This window comes from Lactuca serriola, chromosome 4, assembly GCF_051521515.1.
Source record: "Lactuca serriola cultivar US96UC23 chromosome 4, Lser_US96UC23_V15, whole genome shotgun sequence".
Lineage (NCBI taxonomy): Eukaryota > Viridiplantae > Streptophyta > Magnoliopsida > Asterales > Asteraceae > Lactuca > Lactuca serriola.
In genome coordinates, this window is record NC_136411.1 from 31,881,263 (window position 1) to 31,901,225 (window position 19,963).

Genomic DNA, 19,963 nt, shown 5'->3' on the forward strand with positions numbered 1-19,963 from the left:
AAAAAGAAAAAACTTCAAGAAAATCCTTACATTTTAACATCATAATTGATTAAGTCATTATATATATATATATATATATATATATATATATATATATATATATATATATATATATATATATATATATATATATATAGGAAAATGATCAAATGAGAACACCTAAAAGGTTGAAAACGCGAGAACAGTTCTGGACCAATCAATATATAAGGGCATATAAGTAATTGCATATTTTTATTAAACTAAAATAAAATAAAATCAATCAAATTCCCTTAAATTTAAGATCAGTTACCAAAAAAGAAGGAGATATTTGATTTTTTATTTTTCTTATTAATGAAATATAAAAAACATTTTTATCAAAAAAAAAAATTAAAACTAAAAAAATTTAACTTTTTTTCTTAAATTTTTTTTCTCATATTTCACGTTTTTTTTTTTCAAAAAAATTAATAGAAATCCAACCCAAATCAATACATTTATATTCATAAACGATTTTATTTTTCAAAAAAACTAATAGTAGTGCAATGACAAATGAATACATATCAATTTACAAGTAATCCACTTACTTTCTTTTAATTAACTGAAAAATAAAAGGGGTGTAAAAATCATCATTTCTTCATAAAAGAGTACCTTTAATCATAAATAAATACACTTATTCACACATGATTACATTGCTATTTACAAATGAATACATTGTTATTAACAAATGAATACCCTAGTATTCACAAATGAATAAAACAATACCTCTAATCATAAATAAAATACACTCATTCACACATGATTATACTGCTATTTACAAATGAATACATTGTTATTAACAAATGAATACTCTGCTATTCATAAATGAATACCCCTCTCACGCATATAATCAAACAACTTATGTGCACAACCTTTTACCTTGAATCTGATTACAACTTTGTGTGGCTATCTCTTCCATCAATTATAAGGGCTACCACTTGAGCCTTCAAAGACCCACTTCAGCCTATCGAGTTCTGCCAAATCAAATAAGAACAAAAAAATAGCCTATCGAGTTCTGCCAAATCAAACAAGAACAAAAAAAAAAAGAAGGAACCCTTACCTATTTTTGAATCGTTGCAGCCCTTCTCGATCACCAAACAACCCAATACCCCACATTCCGTTGCTTCCATTCTCTTTTCTTCTTCTCTTTGATCCAGCCAATCACCAAAGGTGCCCCATCTTCGATCCACCGAGACCGACAACCCACCCCTCACTGCCTCCTCCTTTCCTCCTCTTCAGCCTCGTCGACCACAGAGACACTCCCCTCGCCATCACGATGGCTGACCACAGACATCGCCGACTGCCTTCACTTCCTTCCTACGTCTTTCATCGACCTGTGATGTAGGTTGCGTAGATGGGTAGTGATGGTGCAATGGAGGAAAGATTAAACCAAAAATGCATCGAGGTGGAGACTTGCGATGCTCTGATTAGGATTGATTCAAACGATGTGCGATGGAGGGAGGCTGAGGGAGGAATTGATTAAAACCTAGGTGTGTATATATATATATATATATATATATATATATATATATATATATATATATATATATATATATATATAGATAGAGAGAGAGAGAGAGAGAGAGAGAGAGCGAGAGAGAAAGAAAGAAATGAAGTGGGGGACAAATAATTTGAACGACAATATGATATGTGATTGAGAAATTATAGGAACAAGTTAAAATTACAATTAGCATTATAGCCTTGTGACCTTTTACAAGTTACACTTTAATACCTATGGTTTTAAAATTTATGTAAATGACCCGTTTGATAATAGCCTCATATCTGAATATTTTGATGGTCCAGATCCGTTCTCGCGTTCTCAACTTTTAATGTATTCTCATTTGATCATACTCCTATATATATATATATATATATATATATATATATATATATATATATATATATATATATATATATCTTGCAATTAAGTCCTTAAAATTGTTTACAGTTAAGTGTCAAAAGCCGACAATTGCTTATAATTTTGCATTTTTACCCGGATAAACAAATAAATTTGGATTTTTACATTGATAACCGGCCATGAACCGATTACTAGTGCTTTTTCATAAATGTAATCAAAATTTAAGTGAATACAATACGAAATATTCCTACAAATGGTTTGTTTTTTGTAATAGAAAAATTAATATCAGTCGTGTTTCTTGGATGTTAAATCCTATTTTGTCTATTCAATGTAATGTTTTGTTAATGGTTCTCTTTCTTTCTATTAAAATTTAGCTGTTCAAAAAAAAAATACAATGCAAAATATGCACTTAATTAGTCGAACATATAATAATTAGTCCAAACCCCTAAACTTTGATCATATTTTTAAAAAGTATTCATAATATGTTGGTGATTAGTTTACCGGGGTAAAACCTAAAATTATCGGTTTACTAGGGTAAAAAATAAACATTATTGGTTTTTTTAGACTTCATTGTAAGCATTTGATAGCATTTTAGGCTTAACTGAAGAATATAGAGACTTTTAATTAAGATCAAAATATAAATATTTTTCTAAAGTTTATTTAATAAAAAAATTAAAATTCACTCTCACTTTATGAAAAAACAACAGTGTTTCGATAATTAAAAGCATCAGTTTTCCAAAGCACTCACTTTTTCAAACTCCTTTTTAGCCTTTTTGAAAGTAAAAGGACAAAATTCCCCTCTCTTTTAACCTGTAATCAACATACTGACATTGCTTTTTTCTCCATCGACCATCATCGCCGTGCTTCTTACCCGTTGAATTGGGCTTGTTCTTCTCCAATCGGCGGTGCTTCTACTACTCTGTTTTTCAACGTCGACTCCCTCATCTTCGTCAATTTGCTTCCACAATCGATTTCCTGATTTCGAACTGCAACAATTGATTTTTTCGTGGTAAAAAAATCAAAATTAGAACAGAAAGGAAGAGCATGCCTGTTCATCGTCTTGTTTTGTATCCCATCACGCCTCCCTAAATCTTCCCACGCTGATCAATAGCAAATCCGACATCCAGAATTTTACATCAAACTCACTAGTAAGTAATTTAAAACTATTGTTTCTAGTACCTGTTGCTGAAGCAATTTATTTCTAGTACTTGTTGCTGAACCAATCTAATTTTCTTTTTGTACTTTTCGCTTAAAGAATTATTGCAAGAAAGGCTCACAAGCTGTTTGATAAAATGTAAAATGCCTGATAGAAGTGTCTCGATTTTGGGTTCCCTGGCTCGTTGTTGGCTGCTGGTGCTCTGTTCATTATAGTTTAAAGTTTTCTGCTGTAGTCTATCTCCCTTTTTAGGGTTGTTTATTTGTGTTACAATAATTTCTTTTTTCTTTCGGTGTCAGATTATGTATTTGATATTCTTCTAAAAAAAACTCTTAACGTTTTCAAATTTGCTTAAATGTTATAGTTGTCTAACTATTGGTGTGTAATCCATTCATCATAATATAATGAACAATTTTATAATGCATGAGTTGCGATTCTAACAACTTAGTGTTTGGATATCATGTGATTAGGGGTGGGAATTATTTGGATTGGAACCGAAAACCCGAAGACCAAATCGAACCAAAATCGATTTCAGACCGAACCATATTCAAATTCGGATTTCGGTTTGGTCTCGAATCAAACCGATTTGTGAATTTGGTTTTTGGTTCGAGTTTCGGTCTATGAACCGAAAAAACCGAATTTCATACATTAATTAATTAAAGAATATATTTTATATTAAATAAAAGTATTAATTATAAAGTAAAAATCATTTTAACTCATTTACTCTTTTGGATCATTTTGTATGAAACTTTAGATATTTCTGTTTGTCACTTTAGGTTTTTATATTAAAAAACATTCTAATTTATATTGAAAATTTTTTAAGTTTATATTTGGTTTCGTCGGTTTTCAAACCGAACCAAACCGAAGTTTTATTAGTTGACTTTTCCTCATGTGGTCCTTTTTGAGCAACCAATTCCTATTTGTTTGATGCAAGGATTTATATTTCTCTTTGATGTTGCGATAGATATATATGGCTATTGGCTAATTTTATGCAAATCTCTTTTCCTTTTTCCTTTTTAAATTCTACTTTTCAGCCGTGTGGAGGTCAGACTTCGAGGTAATGGTGGAAGTTCAACCCCAAATTTTGGATAGAATCAGCACTCTTCCTCAAGACACAATTGAAAAAATTCTGACTCTTATTCCAATCCAAGATGCATTGAGGACGAGCGTTTTGTCAAAGAAATGGAGGCATTGCTGGAAGGGCATGCATAAACTTGTGTTTGATGACAAGTACATGAATATGTCATCAAATAGCAAAGAAATCAAGAAATATAAGTTTGTCAATGCCATCTTCCATGTTTTGTTGCTACACAACGGTCCAATATCAGAATTTGGTATCTTTATTAATACTAATAAAAAAATTTATGATGAGATTGACCAAATAATAGTTCATCTTTCAAAGAGCAAAAAGATCAATAAATTCATCTTTAAGAGTTGGTCAAATGACGTCATAGAGTTATACTATTTTAAGCGCTACAAGCTACCCTCTGTGTTCTTTTCATTGCAAGGACTAGAACACCTACATCTCACATATTGTGTCATTGAGCTTCCATTAACATCTGATGGATTTATTATGTTGACGAGTCTCAGATTATGCGATGTCAACATCACTAAGAACACGCTTCTACAATTACTTACCAATTGCCCACTACTTTTAAAATTTATCCTGGTAAGTTCCATATAACCACTTATGAAAGTGCCTTCGGTTAAAACCTTCTTACAAAGGTATATTGATGCAGATTGGACATCAAGATGACTCACCAGGAAACAAGTGTACATTTCTTGAGCTATCGGAGCGTTTACCTTTGGTTCAGGTTCTGAAAATCTCTAAGAATTATATGGAGGTAATACTTAACTTGATGGTTTTAGAGTAAATTACATGAATGCTCCTTGTGGTTTGGGGTAGTTTGCGCTTTTGGTCCCTAATTTTTTTAACTCGGAAGGTCCCTGTGGTTTGGTTTAGTTGCACCTTTTGTCCTGTCACTCTTAAAAATACTATTTTCCCTTCTCTTCCTGGTATTTTGTTTATCTGTGGTCATCTGTTTCCCATTATCACCCATCTGAAAACACACAAAATCATAGGTCCTGAAATGGGACCATCATTAATTACAACATCTTGAAATCCCTCCGCTATGCAATCCAATCCAGTGGTGGTGGTCGCTTAGGGTCTTCAAATCAAGAAAAACCTTTGTCTTCGTTTTTGTTTTGGAAATCAAGATCTACCGGCTGGAGTAGCGATCGTGGGAGTGGTCTTCAGACATAAAATCGATTTTGATGGTGGTCGTCAGGCCTGATGGAGAACGAGGAAGGGAAGACTGACAATTTTACTCATCATCGATGGGTACAAGTCATGAGAAGGGGAACGGATATAAGGGGACCCATTAATTTTATTAACATTTTTTTTTGATAATTCAATAATATAAAAGGGTAAAAAAAAGTAAGAAAGGGTATAACAGTCATTTCAGATCTGCCACGGGCTAAGCCTGAAACAAAACCAAATCATAAGGATAGTCCGAGTTAAAAAAAGAGTTAATGACCAAACACACAGATTACGTCCATCTGTGTAATTTACTCATGGTTTTATCTCATGCAAGAATATTGTGTTTTAATTCTAGCTTTTGTAATTGGTTGATGCAGCAACCCGATGATGCAGTTGGTATGGAGAAACTTCCCAATTCACTAGTTCACTTGAGGATACTTTTTCTTGATGTGTGTTTTCTGGAACAAAATGGGCTTTCTTATGCTCTCAGTGTGGTCAGCAGCTCCCCAAATTTGGAGAAGATAAAAATCGAGGTAGATATGAATTTCAGGCAATCACACACACACACACACACATATATATAGTAACAATAAATATTCAATTCTGTTGACATTTTGTACATGTTTTCTGATCAGCTGGGTTTGAATGGTCAGCGTTGGGTTGGACAAACTTGCAAGGACTTGCTTGATCTTCAAGACTACTCACGCCTCCATTTGGATCATCTTAAAGAACTGGAGATAACAAGTTTCCATTACTGTCCCCCAGAGATGGCGTTTGTGAAATTCATCATGGCTAAGTCACCTGCGCTTCAGAAAGCACGAATAGAGCTCTTTACAACTGTTTCTGTTGACGAAGAAAATAAGATGCTTAGAGATTTGCTACGATTAACATTTCCACGTGCATCACCAGCAGTGGATATCATTATCGAACGCTAAATTTAATTTTCTTAGTTAAATAAGAGGATTGTTTAAATGTCTTTTTGGGTTGATTACAAGTATTGTGACAACTGTTACTTTCTACCCCCTGTATTTTCGACTAATAAAACACTAGTGAAAGCTATAGGATGCAAGTGTTATATAATTTGAATACAATACTAAAAACAAAATATGAACACAATCGCAAAGGAAATGTTATAAGATGTAAAAGTTATGCATTATCATGTGTAACTTTCTGTAATGATACCTAAATATGCATTCTATGTTATAAACCCACATCCATCTGACTCCAAGCAGACATGGTTCACGAAGTCACTTTAATACTCCTTGTCCTAGCGATTATTGAATGATCTAAGGGCATTCACAATCCATTGAACTCTAAGGGGTTCAATAGATTGCCACATCACTGCCACATCAGCATTTTACTTATTATTCAACTATACTCTTTAACATTCAGACTCCATTAAACCCCACAAAGTTTAATGGATTTCTATATTTGGTTTGAAATTTAATTGAAAAAGAAAATAGTAAATCCATTGAACCACTCAATGATCATGCAACTCTCTCTTTCAACTCTCATCAATGTGACTCACACTCCATTAAACTTCTATTGAATCATAGTGATCATCTATTCAACTCTTATTAAACCCGCATTGTGAATGCTCTAAGTTTTAAGGGATTTTCATTTCTTTAAACTTGAAAACATAAAAAAATGTCCTTTTTTTTTTCAACTTCCGAATAATAATCTTCTTCATTTTAAAAGGTATCTGAAACATTTCAAACACCATTGCTTATCCTGTGGTCTGGCCAATTTCTTGAACTTCCTCCCACATAAGATCCAAAGAACCTGGAGGTAAATTTCTTTGCAATTTCTTTTGTAGTTCTTATGTATCAAACACCCAATAACTCGACATGTACTACCATTGATTATAATTTCTATTATACTTATATTACTTATGTTAGTTTAATTATAAACTTGGAAATTTACGGAAAAGGAACCTATTTAAAGTTTTCATTCACTATGTTTGCTTTATGTGAAGGTGCACGAACAAGATTTTGATCTTCAATAATCAATATACTATAAGTGTTACTTGAAAATCCAAACAACTAAATTCATGAGTGGAATTTCATCTTTTATATTTAATTAATGGAAACAGAAAACTATAAACACCACTCTCGCTCTTGATTCTTTGTTTTTCCCATTGTGCATATACAAAAACATTTATAAATATATATCATCTTATTAATGGAAATAGAAAACTATAGGCACCACTCTCACTCTAGCTCTTGATTCTTTGCTTTGCCCATTGTCAATGGCTATGTGTATATCTTCAATCAAACCAACGTTTTATCTATATGTTGGGTAATATATTAGTTATTTCTCTTTGACAAGGAAAGAGAGGAATAAGATAATTCCAAAATCCAAACAGACCTTTAAAATTTAACATTTTTAATACCAAAAAAGAACAAATTGCCAATTTTTCCAACCAATATGGAAGCAGTCGGTGCTTTGAACTCATACATCTTTACTCATCAAATAAAAGGTTTCAAAATCCAATGAAAAACGGTGTTCAAAATCAAAATCTTGTAAGTTAGTAACTACCTCCGGCTCAAGTACAAGGTGACAGCCATCGATATGGCAATGGTTGCTAATGGAACTAGGGTTGTGCATGGGTCAGTTTGGGTCAGTTTTGACCTAAAACCGAACCCAAACTGAAAATGATCGGTTTCTGAAAATTTGAACCCAAACCAATGGGTTCGGTTTATCGGTGTTCGGTTTTAAACTTTGGTTTCCAATTCGGTTCCGGTTTTATAATTCAAACCAAATCTCAAACTTATTTCTTAATGCCACCTCAACTCATCAACTATATAATGGTGAGGATAAGTGATATTTAGATATCCCAAACAATGTGGGACTCCATCAATGTTAGGGAGGAAGGAGTGATTCCCTCCCAACCCACTAAACCTACTGTCACATCAGTTTTTGTCTTTTTTTTTCTTCATCTTTTCCAACCTATAACACACAGAAATCTTATATTTCTCAACCAACTCAATTAAAAAAACACAAAACAACTAAGGTATAAGTTTTAAAACACATGGTACAAGAGAAAATGAGAGAGAGAGGATGAAGTGGGTTAGTGAAACCAATTAAACAACCCACTGAAGAGGGAGTGGTACCGACGGTAACCCTATTGCTAATTAAGATTTTACCTTGATTTTTTTTTAATTGAACGGTTTGAGTGTGTTGAAAAAGATAGGGTTTCCATATGTTGTTTGTTGAGAAAGATAAAGAAAAAAACTCATGTGTTGATAATAGAAAGAAAAAGGATGGCGAGCTTATGTAGAATAAAATAGAATACTAGGTGAAAACCCGTGGGATCCATGGGTGTTAATGTTAAATAGAATTTAAAATTTAATTATGTAATAAATAATATATCATTAAGTTAGAAAACTTATATAGTATTTTGAAATAACTTTTTTATTTTAATTATTTAATTACACAATAAATGGTAAGTATTTAACTAAAAATGAAGATTTTAAAACGTTACTTTTTACTGTTTGTTAATCGTTAATGATGATTGCACGTTAGATTAATATAAATTGTTGTTGTTTTCATCTATTTTAATCCCTTGAACTTTGTTGTTATTTTCTAGTTATAGATGTTTTCAACTTTGTTTGAAATCCAAAAGTAGTTTTTTTTTTCAGTGTATTAACCATATGGATTTTTTCCAACTTTGGATTAAAGTGGAATTTGATTAAACTGTATTAAATGTACAATGTTTTCTAGGTATGGATTAAATTCAAAAATAGCAACTAACTTTGGTTTAACTTGGATTTCACAAAAAATGCAACCTGTGTATATTCCTTTATTTAGTGGCCAAACATGATCAAGATAGAGCATATTAAAAAAATAAACAGTGAAAAAAAACACACTTATAAAGAAGCAGATAACTAGAAGACACAAGTAATTATAATATATGTTTTGAAGACTAATGGAAAGTTATTATATTTATGATTTAAATGGGTCTAGGTTTCACGAGAAAATATATATATATATATATAGATAAATCCCAAAAAATCAATTAAACTTGAAAAATAGAAATTGGAATCGGTAATCCTAATCCCACTACAAAGGAAAGTCTCAAAAAATTATAGTTATTAAATAATCAATTATAAATTATATATAATTGATATTAATAACTATTTAATATAAAAAATGGTGTGGTTAAGTTTCAAAGCTCGATTTCTGGTTCTAGTTTAGGCTGAGTTTTTGTTCACCCTTATCAATTATAACAATGTACTTTCTAAGTAAATTGTTATTTTAGAGTTATCTTGCAAAATAAAACTTGTTTTTCAAAAAAAAAATAACACTTGAATGGAAGAAAGAACTGAAAATATGATTGCTTTAGTAAACAAATCAATGAAAGTACATTAGCATGTGATGTATATTTATCTCTAATAAGATTGCTTAAATTAATAAACTATAGTAATATCACAACAAAAAACCATATGTAGGTTGCCCGACAAAATAATCACATTAAATTATTCAAAACTTACCCAACTTTTCCATGCAAATTCAACCTACAAAACAACAAACCAAGCATTTCTCTCTACTTATTAGTTTTTCCTTCAACTCATAGAAAAAAAAAGGTAAATTCGTTATATAAACACTTTTTATGCTAATATTTGCAAAAATCATACTTTTTAAATATACAAGAAACATAGGTATTGCTCTATAAAACTACGATGAAATCACTATCTGATCATCAATTAGCTTAAAAAAACTAAAGTTACAGTAAACAGAACCAAAAAAATAAGACAATGTATACCATTAAATTGAAAACATCATAAAGCAACAACCAGGCCCAACTAATGTGTTAAACGTAATCATTTTGCCGCTTGTATGATTAATAAAAATTGAATCGTTTATTCTCGTCTTACCCATCTTAGTGAAATTCTTTTTTAACGGAAAAGCCCCTCCAAAGTACAACCTTAAACCTTAATTTTACAAAAACAAAATCATTACATTCAAGATAAAAATTCATAATGTTAAGAGAATAAACTTGAAAGTGCTAAATTCCAGTTTCCGCACGAGATTCAAATCTCCATAACTATTTGCTACTTCTTTCATTTACCTCTATATGAAAACAATTTAATGTCACTTAATTGTATTTTCGTAACTGTTTACACATAATGTTCTTCCCTACCAACTTAACTGTTTCAAGTCCTGCCGTGTTCAAGTGAAACTTAACTATTTGAACACTATTATGACCAAAAACAACATGAAGGGGTATATTTGCTATCTGCATAAAGAAATATTTATGAATGTAAATAATCAAAGTAATTGGGTAAATGTTACTCCTTACTTATGGATCCTCAAATCATCTCGTTTATAGAACATCAAGAATACCTAGTATTTCTTTTTTCATCTTGGCTTTTCAATGCTTAACTATGTTTAAGCTGATACATCAAGTAAAAAAGTGGAAGAAGTGGAAATCACAGGTGTTAATTTTAAATAGAATTAAAAAAATAATTATGTAAAGCCAAGGTCAGCCAATAGCTCAAAAGCAAGTGTTCATGGTGTTTGAACACAAAAAAGAACTGTGTTTTACAGTCCAAGAACAGTAAAAAATGAAGAACAATGCTTTTTCTAGTAGGTTGCAAATAAAAAAAAACTATTTTTCTGTAAAGTAAGATGCTATAAAATGCTATTTTTAGTCCAAAAAACAATTAAGAAAACAGTTTTAAATTTTCAAAGCAATAAATAAAAAAAAAAAAAAAAAAAAAAAGCAAGTGTTCATGTTACTCTAACATTAACCTTCATTTTATTCTAATTTTTAAAGTCAAACAGACTTGTAATCGATATGATACCGAGATAATCAATTCCACATGCTAAGATCCAAGTCTGGGAATTTTGTAATCTATGGTTTTGTAGTTGAAGCAGAGGAGCTTTTAATTTAAGATGGCATATTGTTGATTTGAGCAAACAGATCCTCTAATTTAAAGATTACAAAAGTTATAAAAATAAATAAATAAATAAATAAAAAAACTACATTTTAGAAATATGGCTGATGAGAAATACTAACTATTGATAACTATTTAAAAAAATCCAAAAACAAAAACAAACAAAAAATCAATCCAAACAACAAAGCCCTCAATGAAAAATACCTTTAAAAAAAAAATTGGAGTCACTTGTTTTGTTTATTACCAGATACCATGAAGGAATGATGTTTCTTTTGAATTCAGTAGCTACTTTCAAAGAATGAAAGCACTTATAGCCAAATATAGCTACTTTACTACCAACTTCCACATTTGCTGTTTTTCCAAGCGGCACCCACCCCTAAAAGCATATAACATATTTTCAGAAACTCATAATTTGTATAAATAAACTTTGCTATCAGTTTATCATAAACATAGTAAAAAGAGAATAAAAAAGAAGACAATTTAATTACCAGTTGATACACCACAACTTAAGAGGCAATCTCTATTTAGTGGGGTTGCTGGATCAAATTTAGTTACATGAGCAATGTCAACCACTGTGTATTCACTAAAGTTTCTCCATTGATGTCTGTGAATCTGCTTGTTTATTCTCTATCAATCCAAGGAAAAACTTTGAAAGGAAATTTTGTACATAGGTTGCTTTTTGGGGACAAGCAATCTGTACATTCACCACAATCTGGTAAAAAGATTAGGATCACAGTGTCGCCTTCAACAACTTCATGTACACCTTCTCCCACACTCTCTACAATCCTTTAATGGAAAAAAAAAGGATGAGTGTAATCTGATTTCAGATTAAAATTTTCCCCAAAAAAAGAAAGCGCGGATTAATAAATTCGATGAATCCTTACCCCATTGCTTCATGACCGAGTATTCTGGGGAAAATTGCAGGAGGATGCTTCAAGAGAAAACAACGATTGTTAATAAACATCAACAAAACACCTGATGAATTTGAATTTGATAAAAATAGAATTTAAATCCTAAAAAACGAATAAAATAATCACGTTATCCATCACAACAAAAGTGCACAAAGTAAACATACCTTGGAGAGTTCGAGAAGAGCGTTTTCGCGAAGATCAGGACTACTGAGAGCGTTTTCGCGAAGATCGAGTACCAATTGCTCTGTTGACTGCATTTTTTGATCAATATTCTGATTTCCTCGACGGCATTTGGGAACACAAATAGATATGTGGTAATTTCGCGTATGAAAAAAAAAACTCAAAAAGGGTCTCCGTTTGAGAACACAAGAAGCAAGCGTGCCGCCCTAGTTTATAGGAATTGATTTGGAGATGATTTCGTTTCAAAACCCTAGCTTCCTCCAAGAGTGGCGGCTGACTTGTAATTGTTTGTGAGATAAAACGAAACCGTATGTAGAGGAAATTTAGGGGTGAAAATGAGCGGGAAAAATCAATTGGATGGAGCTAAGAGAATGCCACCTGTTAAAAAGATACTTATTTATTAGATTAAGGGATTGGCTAAGTTTCAGTAATGGGACAATGTGGGATGTAGTTAACTGGTTGCCACCTGTGAAAATGAGCGGGAAAAATCAATTGGATGGGGGCTAAGAGAATGCCACCTGTTAAAAAGATACTTATTTATTAGATTAAGGGATTGGCTAAGTTTCAGTAATGGGGCAATGTGGGATACTTATTTATTAGATTAAGGGATTGGCTAAGTTTCAGTAATGGGGCAATGTGGGATGTAGTTAACTGGTTGCCAAAATAAATAAAGGATAACGACAATAGCAAGTTTCGAACTTGCACCATTTCCTACAATTACCCAACACATTAACCACTAGAGCAATGCTCAGTTTGTGTTTATAACCCAAGGACTATGTATATACACATATATAACTCACAAAATACATATAATATATGAAATTCAGTTTGGTTTGGTTTCTTTCGGTTTTACCAAACCCAAAAACCGAACCCAGATCGAAAATTTCGATTTTTGAAAATTCTAAACCCAAACCGTCGGTTTACGCTTCGGTTTTGGTTTTTCGGTTTTCGGGTTCGGTTTTGCTCACCCCTAAATGGAACAAACCATTATTCTTTTGGGGCCCTCCTGTAACGACCCGTCTCCGGTATGATGATTCCATAGTATTTAATTAGAAGTTTGCAAGAGGGACTCGGCGAGTTCATAGCCTAACTCGCCGAGTAGGGACGGGATTTTGAGCACGTGCTAGTCGGCGACTCGGCGAGTCAATATTCGAGACTCGGCGAGTCTGCCTGCCTGGAAGAAACCCTAAATCCCCGGGTTGTTCACTATTTAAACCACCTTATAGCCCCCAATCTCGCCTCCTTCACCCTCAGAAAGCTGTGAGAAAACCCTAATCCATCCTTGAGTGATCTAAGTGTTCTTGTGTTAAATTTTGAAGGCTTGAAGAAGGAGAAGAAGAAAGGAGCAAGGAGAAGAGGTGTAGAGCAAAGATCCAAGGGCAAATCAGAGTTCTTTGAGGTATTCTTCGGATTCCCTCCTGTTTTATGCTTTTAACCTCCATTAGAACTCTTCTAGATCTAGTTTGATGCTTTCCTCAAGCCTTATGATTGTATGGATACAATGTTATGTCGAGATATCCTTAGATCTGTTCATTTAGGAGTTGTAGAGCCCAGATCTATTGCCTTTTTGAAGTTACCTTGCATGAAAACCCTAGATCTAGCCTTTGTTATGCTTTTGAGCCATTTTAGCTTCATGGACGCATATGGGCACGTAAAGATGGAATCTTTAGGTGCTAATCGAGCTAAGGGAGTCCAGATCTATAAGTTTTGTACACTGGATTCAAGCAGAATCGAGTCTTGAGTTGCTGCATGCAAGCGACTCGGCGAGTCGAGTCGCGAGTCCCCGTTTTTCCCCTTTTGAGTGATGGCGAGTGGAAGCTTGTGAGTAGTAGAGTGGACTCAGTGAGTTGGAGAGCAGACTCAGTAATGGAGGGACTCGGCGAGTTGTTCATACAACTCGGCGAGTCCAAGGCAATCTTCTTAAGCTCAAGAACAACTCGTCGAGTTGTTCATATGACTCGGCGAGTCGGATGAAGATTGTCTGAGTTCTTGGATCGAGAGGGTACTCGTCGAGTCGATGCCATACTCGACGAGTAGCCACGAGTAGGGTTGAGAAGTGAGACTAGAGACTCGGCGAGTTGGCGGCCCAACTCGGCGAGTCAGGTCAACTGTAGGTTGACTTTGACCGAGAGAGTTGACTTTGACCAAGGGTAAAAGAGTCATTTTACCCCAGTGCAGTGTTTAGTATTTGATTGAGTGTGTTTATGGACTTGTAGCCGGGGAGATACTGGAGCAGCAGCAGTTAGCTTCCAGAGCCATTCACACAGCAGCCAGTTCACGAGGTGAGTTTCCTTTCAGTAGGAACGGGTCTACGGCCACAATGCCGGCCCGTTTAGTTAGCAGTAATCTCGGACTTTGGTCCGATGTAGTAGTTAGAGTGCTTGATGTCTTTGTGATTCAAGCATGTTTGTGTCATGTGTTCCGGACTCTGTTCCGATGCAGTATGCAGTATATGTGATTATAATAGTTGATATGTGTTATGCTATGCCATGATCAGCCAGTTCCGGACTTCGGTCCGATGCAGGGGACAAGGTCCCAGTCAGTTCCGGACTTCGGTCCGATGCAGCTAGTTCTGGACTTCGGTTCGATGCAGTCAGTTCCGGACTTCGGTCCGATGCAGTTAGTTCCGGACTCTGGTCCGATGCAGGGGACAAGGTCCCAGTCAGTTCCGGACTTCGGTCCGATGTAGCTAGTTCCAGACTTCGGTCTGATGCAGTGGGCAAGGCCCAGTATGTGCTTTATATGTATTGTATGGTATGTGGTAGTTTGGGGGAGCTCACTAAGCTTCGTGCTTACAGTTTCAGTTTTGGTTTCAGGTACTTCCGCAAGCAAATGGAAGAGCTCGGGATGATGACATCGCACACACCACAGCTTCAGTCTTGTCCTGGGAGTTGATTTGGTTTTCTTGATATGTTTGGATAACAGTTGTCATACAGTTTTTTCCCACAGTATTTTATTATGATTTTCGAAACACGCAGCACATGGTTTTATTATGTAATACTCAGTCTTGTGGTTTTGTTATAATAAAAATCGAAATTTTTGGGTGGTATTTTTTGGGTTGTTTCACCTCCCTTCACTACTCCCAGGGTCCTTAGAGACCTTCGCAACATAATATCTCTTCGTCATCTCCCTAGCGACTTCTGTTGTAAATCAAACTAAAAGACGCGCAAGGAAACCGACAAATAATATTGTGAATTATATGTCGATTAGTTGCGAATAATAAATTCAATTACTATTATTATATTTACCAAGTTTCGTCCAGAAACCAGATCTATCCGTCTCGATTAGATTTGATTATAAGAAAGGTAGAAGAAGACTGTCCTGTTATTGGACGAATTAAACACAAGACAGAAAAGTAAAACCGACCTGTTGATTGCTGACTTGATCTTGAAGCAACTGTACGGATCAGATTCCTGTCCTTAAAGGTTTTTACTTCGCTTCTACTGGCTGTAAGCAACAGAGTAAAACCCCAAGATTTAATGCGGCTTGATCGATATTCCAACAGCACTGGAAATCGACAAACACAAAGCGACTACTCGGAAACTAGAAGAAAAACCGCAGAGAGAGGGTGAGAGCTTTCAGATTTTCGTGAGTGTTCATGTGGCTCCCAGGGAGCTGTATTTATAGGTATTGTAACCCTAGAAGGCATCAAACGGGCTCCCATAGGCCGGCCCCAGAAACCCTAGGGCGACAGCTTGCTCTCCAAGCAAGCCGTTTCCTGATCCTTCTAGAATACCCTGACTTGGCCTCCACGAAGTCAACGGCAGTCAACCATTTGACCTGGATCGGTCAAACCGACTTGACCCGAACTCGTCAAAAATAAAAGCTCCTCAGCTCCCAACGACCAATGCGTCGTGCAAAGTGCGCCTAAATCGCGCCATTTCGTGCACTCGCAGCGTCGGCTAGTGCTAGGCTAGGCTAGGCGCACGCGTGGGCTTGGCCCAATCCTTTGATCCACTAAAGCCTTTGAAGGCTTACCAAGGGAATAGGCTTATAAACCCTCAAAAGTTTCTTCTCCCCACCAATGTGGGATACAAAGGAAATTGCCAACTTGCAACTCCTTTATATATAAAAGTTTCTTCGGCAGCTGAGGACTGGTTTGAATGGAGTCAGAGATTTCCCTAGGGCAAGCCTAGGATGAGAGTAGCAGAGATCAGTAGTAGTAGAAGTGACTTGGTGGAGTCAAGGCAGTTCTTGAGGAAAGTACGGATAGATGTGGAAGGTAGTATGGGCCCGTACTACTGAAAGCAGAGGATCCGTACTCGAATCAAGGAAGGCTGAGACAAGACCAGGGAGCTAGTAGTAGTATCAATGATCCCTTGAGATATTTCAGTTTTCTGATATTGCTATGATGTGTTTCAGTATGGTGGTTTTGCGTCCGAGGACAGCAGCCGGCAGTGGAGGTGCCGGGGAGGGATCAGGATCAGGCTCGGGGAACGAGCACATGGATGAGCAGACCAGAGAGTTTCTTTCTTCAGAGATTACTCGTATCATTTTAGAGCAGACTCCTGTGATCTTCGGTTCGATCAAGGAGGGTATCTTAGAGCTGATGGATGAGAGATTGGGCACCTTCCGTGCCGAGGTGGCAGCCATGATGGGGTCGCGTACACTTACATTCAGGGAGTTCAGGGCATGTGGAGCTCCAGACTATCACGGGGCGCGGGACCCCATAGCGAGTACTAGATGGTTGGCGGATGTGGCCAATGTGTTCCGCACTAACAGGTGTCCCGAGGGGGACAAGGTCAGATTGGCGTCCTGTCTTCTAAAGGACAGGGCACGGGATTGGTGGGAGGAGGTCGGACATACCATTGGAAATGATGCAGCATTGGATGCCATGACCTGGGCTGATTTCTCTACCAGGTTCAGGGCGGAGTTTGCACCAGTTATTGAGGTGCAGCAGCTAGCCAGAGAGTTTCAGGACCTCACCCAGACTACAGAGACCGTGGCGGAGATCACCGCCAAGTTCAGGGAGAGGGCTCTTCTTGTTCCTCAGTATGCGGCCGATGAGGAAATGAAGAAGGCCCGTTATCATGAGATGTTGCGGAGCGATATCCGCCAGTTTGTGAGCCGGTCCAGCTGTAAAACGCTGGATGACATGATTGCTAGGGCTCGGGAGAGGGAGATTGATCTCGAGATGGAGAAGAAGAGGAAACCGGAGGCGGTTTCGGGTTCAGGCAGTTCGGGCAAAAAGCCCAAGGTTTCTGATCACAGATCCAGGAGTCAGCAGAGCCACGGTCGATGTGGCAAGTGTGGGAGATTGCACGAGGGGGTGTGCAAGGCAGGGAGTTCCGGTTGCTACAAGTGCGGTCGGACTGGGCATTTGAGCAGGGATTGTACGGCCCCTGCTACTGCCGTTGCAACATTAGATTTGATTTGCTTTCAGTGCAATCAGAGGGGACATAAAAAGTCCCAGTGTCCGAGTTTAGCTGCAGTAGGGAAGGTGGCTGCACCTGCCCTTGCTACTTTGAGGATTACAGACGGCCGGCAGGGCCGAGCCGAGGCGCCAGTGGCGAAGAGTAGGGCGTTTCAGATGATAGCAGAGGAGGCGCGAGCGACTCCTGATGTGGTGACGGGTATGTATCTTCCCTTCATCTCTTTATTTTATTGATTGATCATTGCTTATGATTGTATGTTTTATATAGGGTCATTCTCTGTGAACGGCATTTCTGATATGGTATTATTCAATTCGGGGGCTACCCGATCATTCGTATCGCTTGCGCTCAGCAAGAGATTTAGCAGAGCTCCAGGGGAGCTAGATTGTCCTTTAGAGGTTGAGATAGCAGATGACAAGACCGTGAGGGTCGGCAGAGTGCATAGAGGGTGTTCTCTTCAGTTATTTGATGAGCAGTTTTCGGTGGACCTGGTTCCTATTCCCCTGCGAGGGAATAAGATTATTGTGGGCATGGATTGGCTAAGCCCCAATGGGGCGGTGATTGATTGTGAGCTTCAGCTAGTGAGGGTTCGTACTCCCAGTGGGGGAGAGTTAGTGATTTAGGGCGAGAGGCCACAGCGCGGACCGACCTTTTGTTCCGCTGCAAGGGCAAGACGCTATTTTCAGCAGGGTTGTGCTGGTTATGTAGCTTATGTCTTGGATGCCCGGGAGAAGGGCAAGACGACAGTTGATGATGTCCCGATAGTGCGAGACTTCCCAGATGTATTTCCCGAGGATTTACCGGGAATACCTCCTGAGAGGCAGGTTGAGTTTGGGATCGACCTGATTCCTGGTGCGGCTCCGATAGCCAAGGCACCGTATTGCCTAGCTCCCCCTGAGATGCAGGAGTTGTCTACGCAGCTGCAGGAGTTTCTAGACAAGGGTTTCATTCGGCCGAGCAGTTCACCTTGGGGAGCGTCGATCCTGTTTGTGAGGAAGAAGGATGGGTCGCATCGTATGTGTATAGATTATCGGGAGTTGAATAAGGTGACGGTGAAGAACCGTTACCCACTTCCGAGGATAGATGATTTGTTTGACCAGCTTCAGGGAGCGTCTTGGTTCTCCAAGATCGATCTACGCTCCGGGTATCATCAGATGCGGGTTAAGGATGAGGATGTGCAGAAGACCGCTTTCAGGACCAGGTATGGTCATCATGAGTTTGTGGTGATGCCATTTGGGCTCACCAATGCCCCAGCCGCGTTCATGGATCTCATGAATCGTGTGTGCAGACCGATGTTGGATCGGTTAGTGATAGTATTTATAGATGATATCTTGGTATATTCCAAGACGCAGGAGCAGCACGAGGAGCACCTGAGGGAGGTGCTGGAAGTTTTGAGGAGGGAGAGACTTTTCGCAAAGTTCTCCAAGTGTGAATTCTGGTTGCGCGAGGTGCAGTTCCTTGGTCACCTCGTCAACCAGAAGGGTATTTTGGTGGATCCGGCCAAGATAGAGGTCGTGATGCAGTGGGAGGTCCCGAAGTCTCCATCGGAGATTCGGAGCTTCCTAGGGTTGGCAGGGTATTACCGGAGATTCATTCAGGATTTCTCCAAGATAGCAGTGCCGCTCACCCGACTGACCAAGAAGTCGGTGGTATTTCGTTGGGGGCCTGAGCAGCAGGCAACGTTCGAGACCCTCAGACAGAGATTGTGCGAGGCTCCGATCCTTACCTTGCCAGAGGGAGTAGAGGACTTCGTAGTCTACTGTGATGCCTCAATCACAGGTATGGGAGCAGTGTTGATGCAGTGAGGCCATGTGATAGCTTACGCCTCGAGACAGTTGAAGCCTCACGAGGCTAACTATCCTACCCATGATTTAGAGCTGGGGGGCGGTTGTGTTTGCCCTCAAGATTTGGAGGCATTATCTTTATGGGGTCCGTTGTACTATCTACATGGATCACAAGAGTTTGAGATACCTTATGGATCAGCCGAGTCTGAACATGAGGCAGAGGAGGTGGTTAGATGTGCTGAAGGATTATGATTGTGAGATCCTTTACCATCCAGGGAAGGCCAACGTGGTGGCCGACGCCCTAAGCCGCAAAGTGTCGGCAGCCCCTATCAGAGATTTGTGTTTGAGGATGACAGTGATTACTCCGTTGTTGGAACAGATCAGGGAGGCTCAGGTCGAGGGCCTCAAGGAGGAGAGGCAGAAGTGTGAGAGGATAGTGGGCCGAGTATCTTCGTTTGATTATGACAGTCGGGGATTGCTGACACTTCATGGGAGAGTGTGGGTACCGTACTGGGGAGGAGTACGACAGG

The 19,963-nt window shown here is 37.6% G+C and overlaps 1 protein-coding gene and 1 pseudogene across 1 annotated transcript; one reads left to right on the forward strand and one right to left on the reverse strand.

Moving 5' to 3' along the window:
* The first annotated feature begins 2,670 nt into the window (after positions 1-2,670).
* Positions 2,671-6,345, forward strand: LOC145101278 (F-box/FBD/LRR-repeat protein At1g13570-like). The gene is made up of 5 exons (XM_079038457.1): positions 2,671-3,018; positions 4,061-4,695; positions 4,766-4,870; positions 5,664-5,819; positions 5,922-6,345. Exons 2-5 carry the CDS (start codon positions 4,087-4,089, stop codon positions 6,219-6,221), a joined length of 1,170 nt encoding a protein of 389 aa, XP_078894583.1. The 5' UTR covers positions 2,671-3,018; positions 4,061-4,086; the 3' UTR covers positions 6,222-6,345.
* A 4,039-nt stretch (positions 6,346-10,384) lies between these two features.
* On the reverse strand, positions 10,385-12,354 carry LOC145098181 (alcohol dehydrogenase-like 7; annotated as a pseudogene).
* Between the last annotated feature and the right edge of the window lie 7,609 nt (positions 12,355-19,963).

Coding starts and splice junctions, on each gene's coding strand:
- LOC145101278 (XM_079038457.1), top strand. CDS start 4,087: ATGGTGGAAGTTCAACCCCAAATTTTGGATAGAATCAGCACTCTTCCT. Junction 4,696..4,765: donor TACTTTTAAAATTTATCCTG/GTAAGTTCCATA, acceptor ATATTGATGCAG/ATTGGACATCAAGATGACTC. Junction 5,820..5,921: donor TGGAGAAGATAAAAATCGAG/GTAGATATGAAT, acceptor TTTTCTGATCAG/CTGGGTTTGAATGGTCAGCG.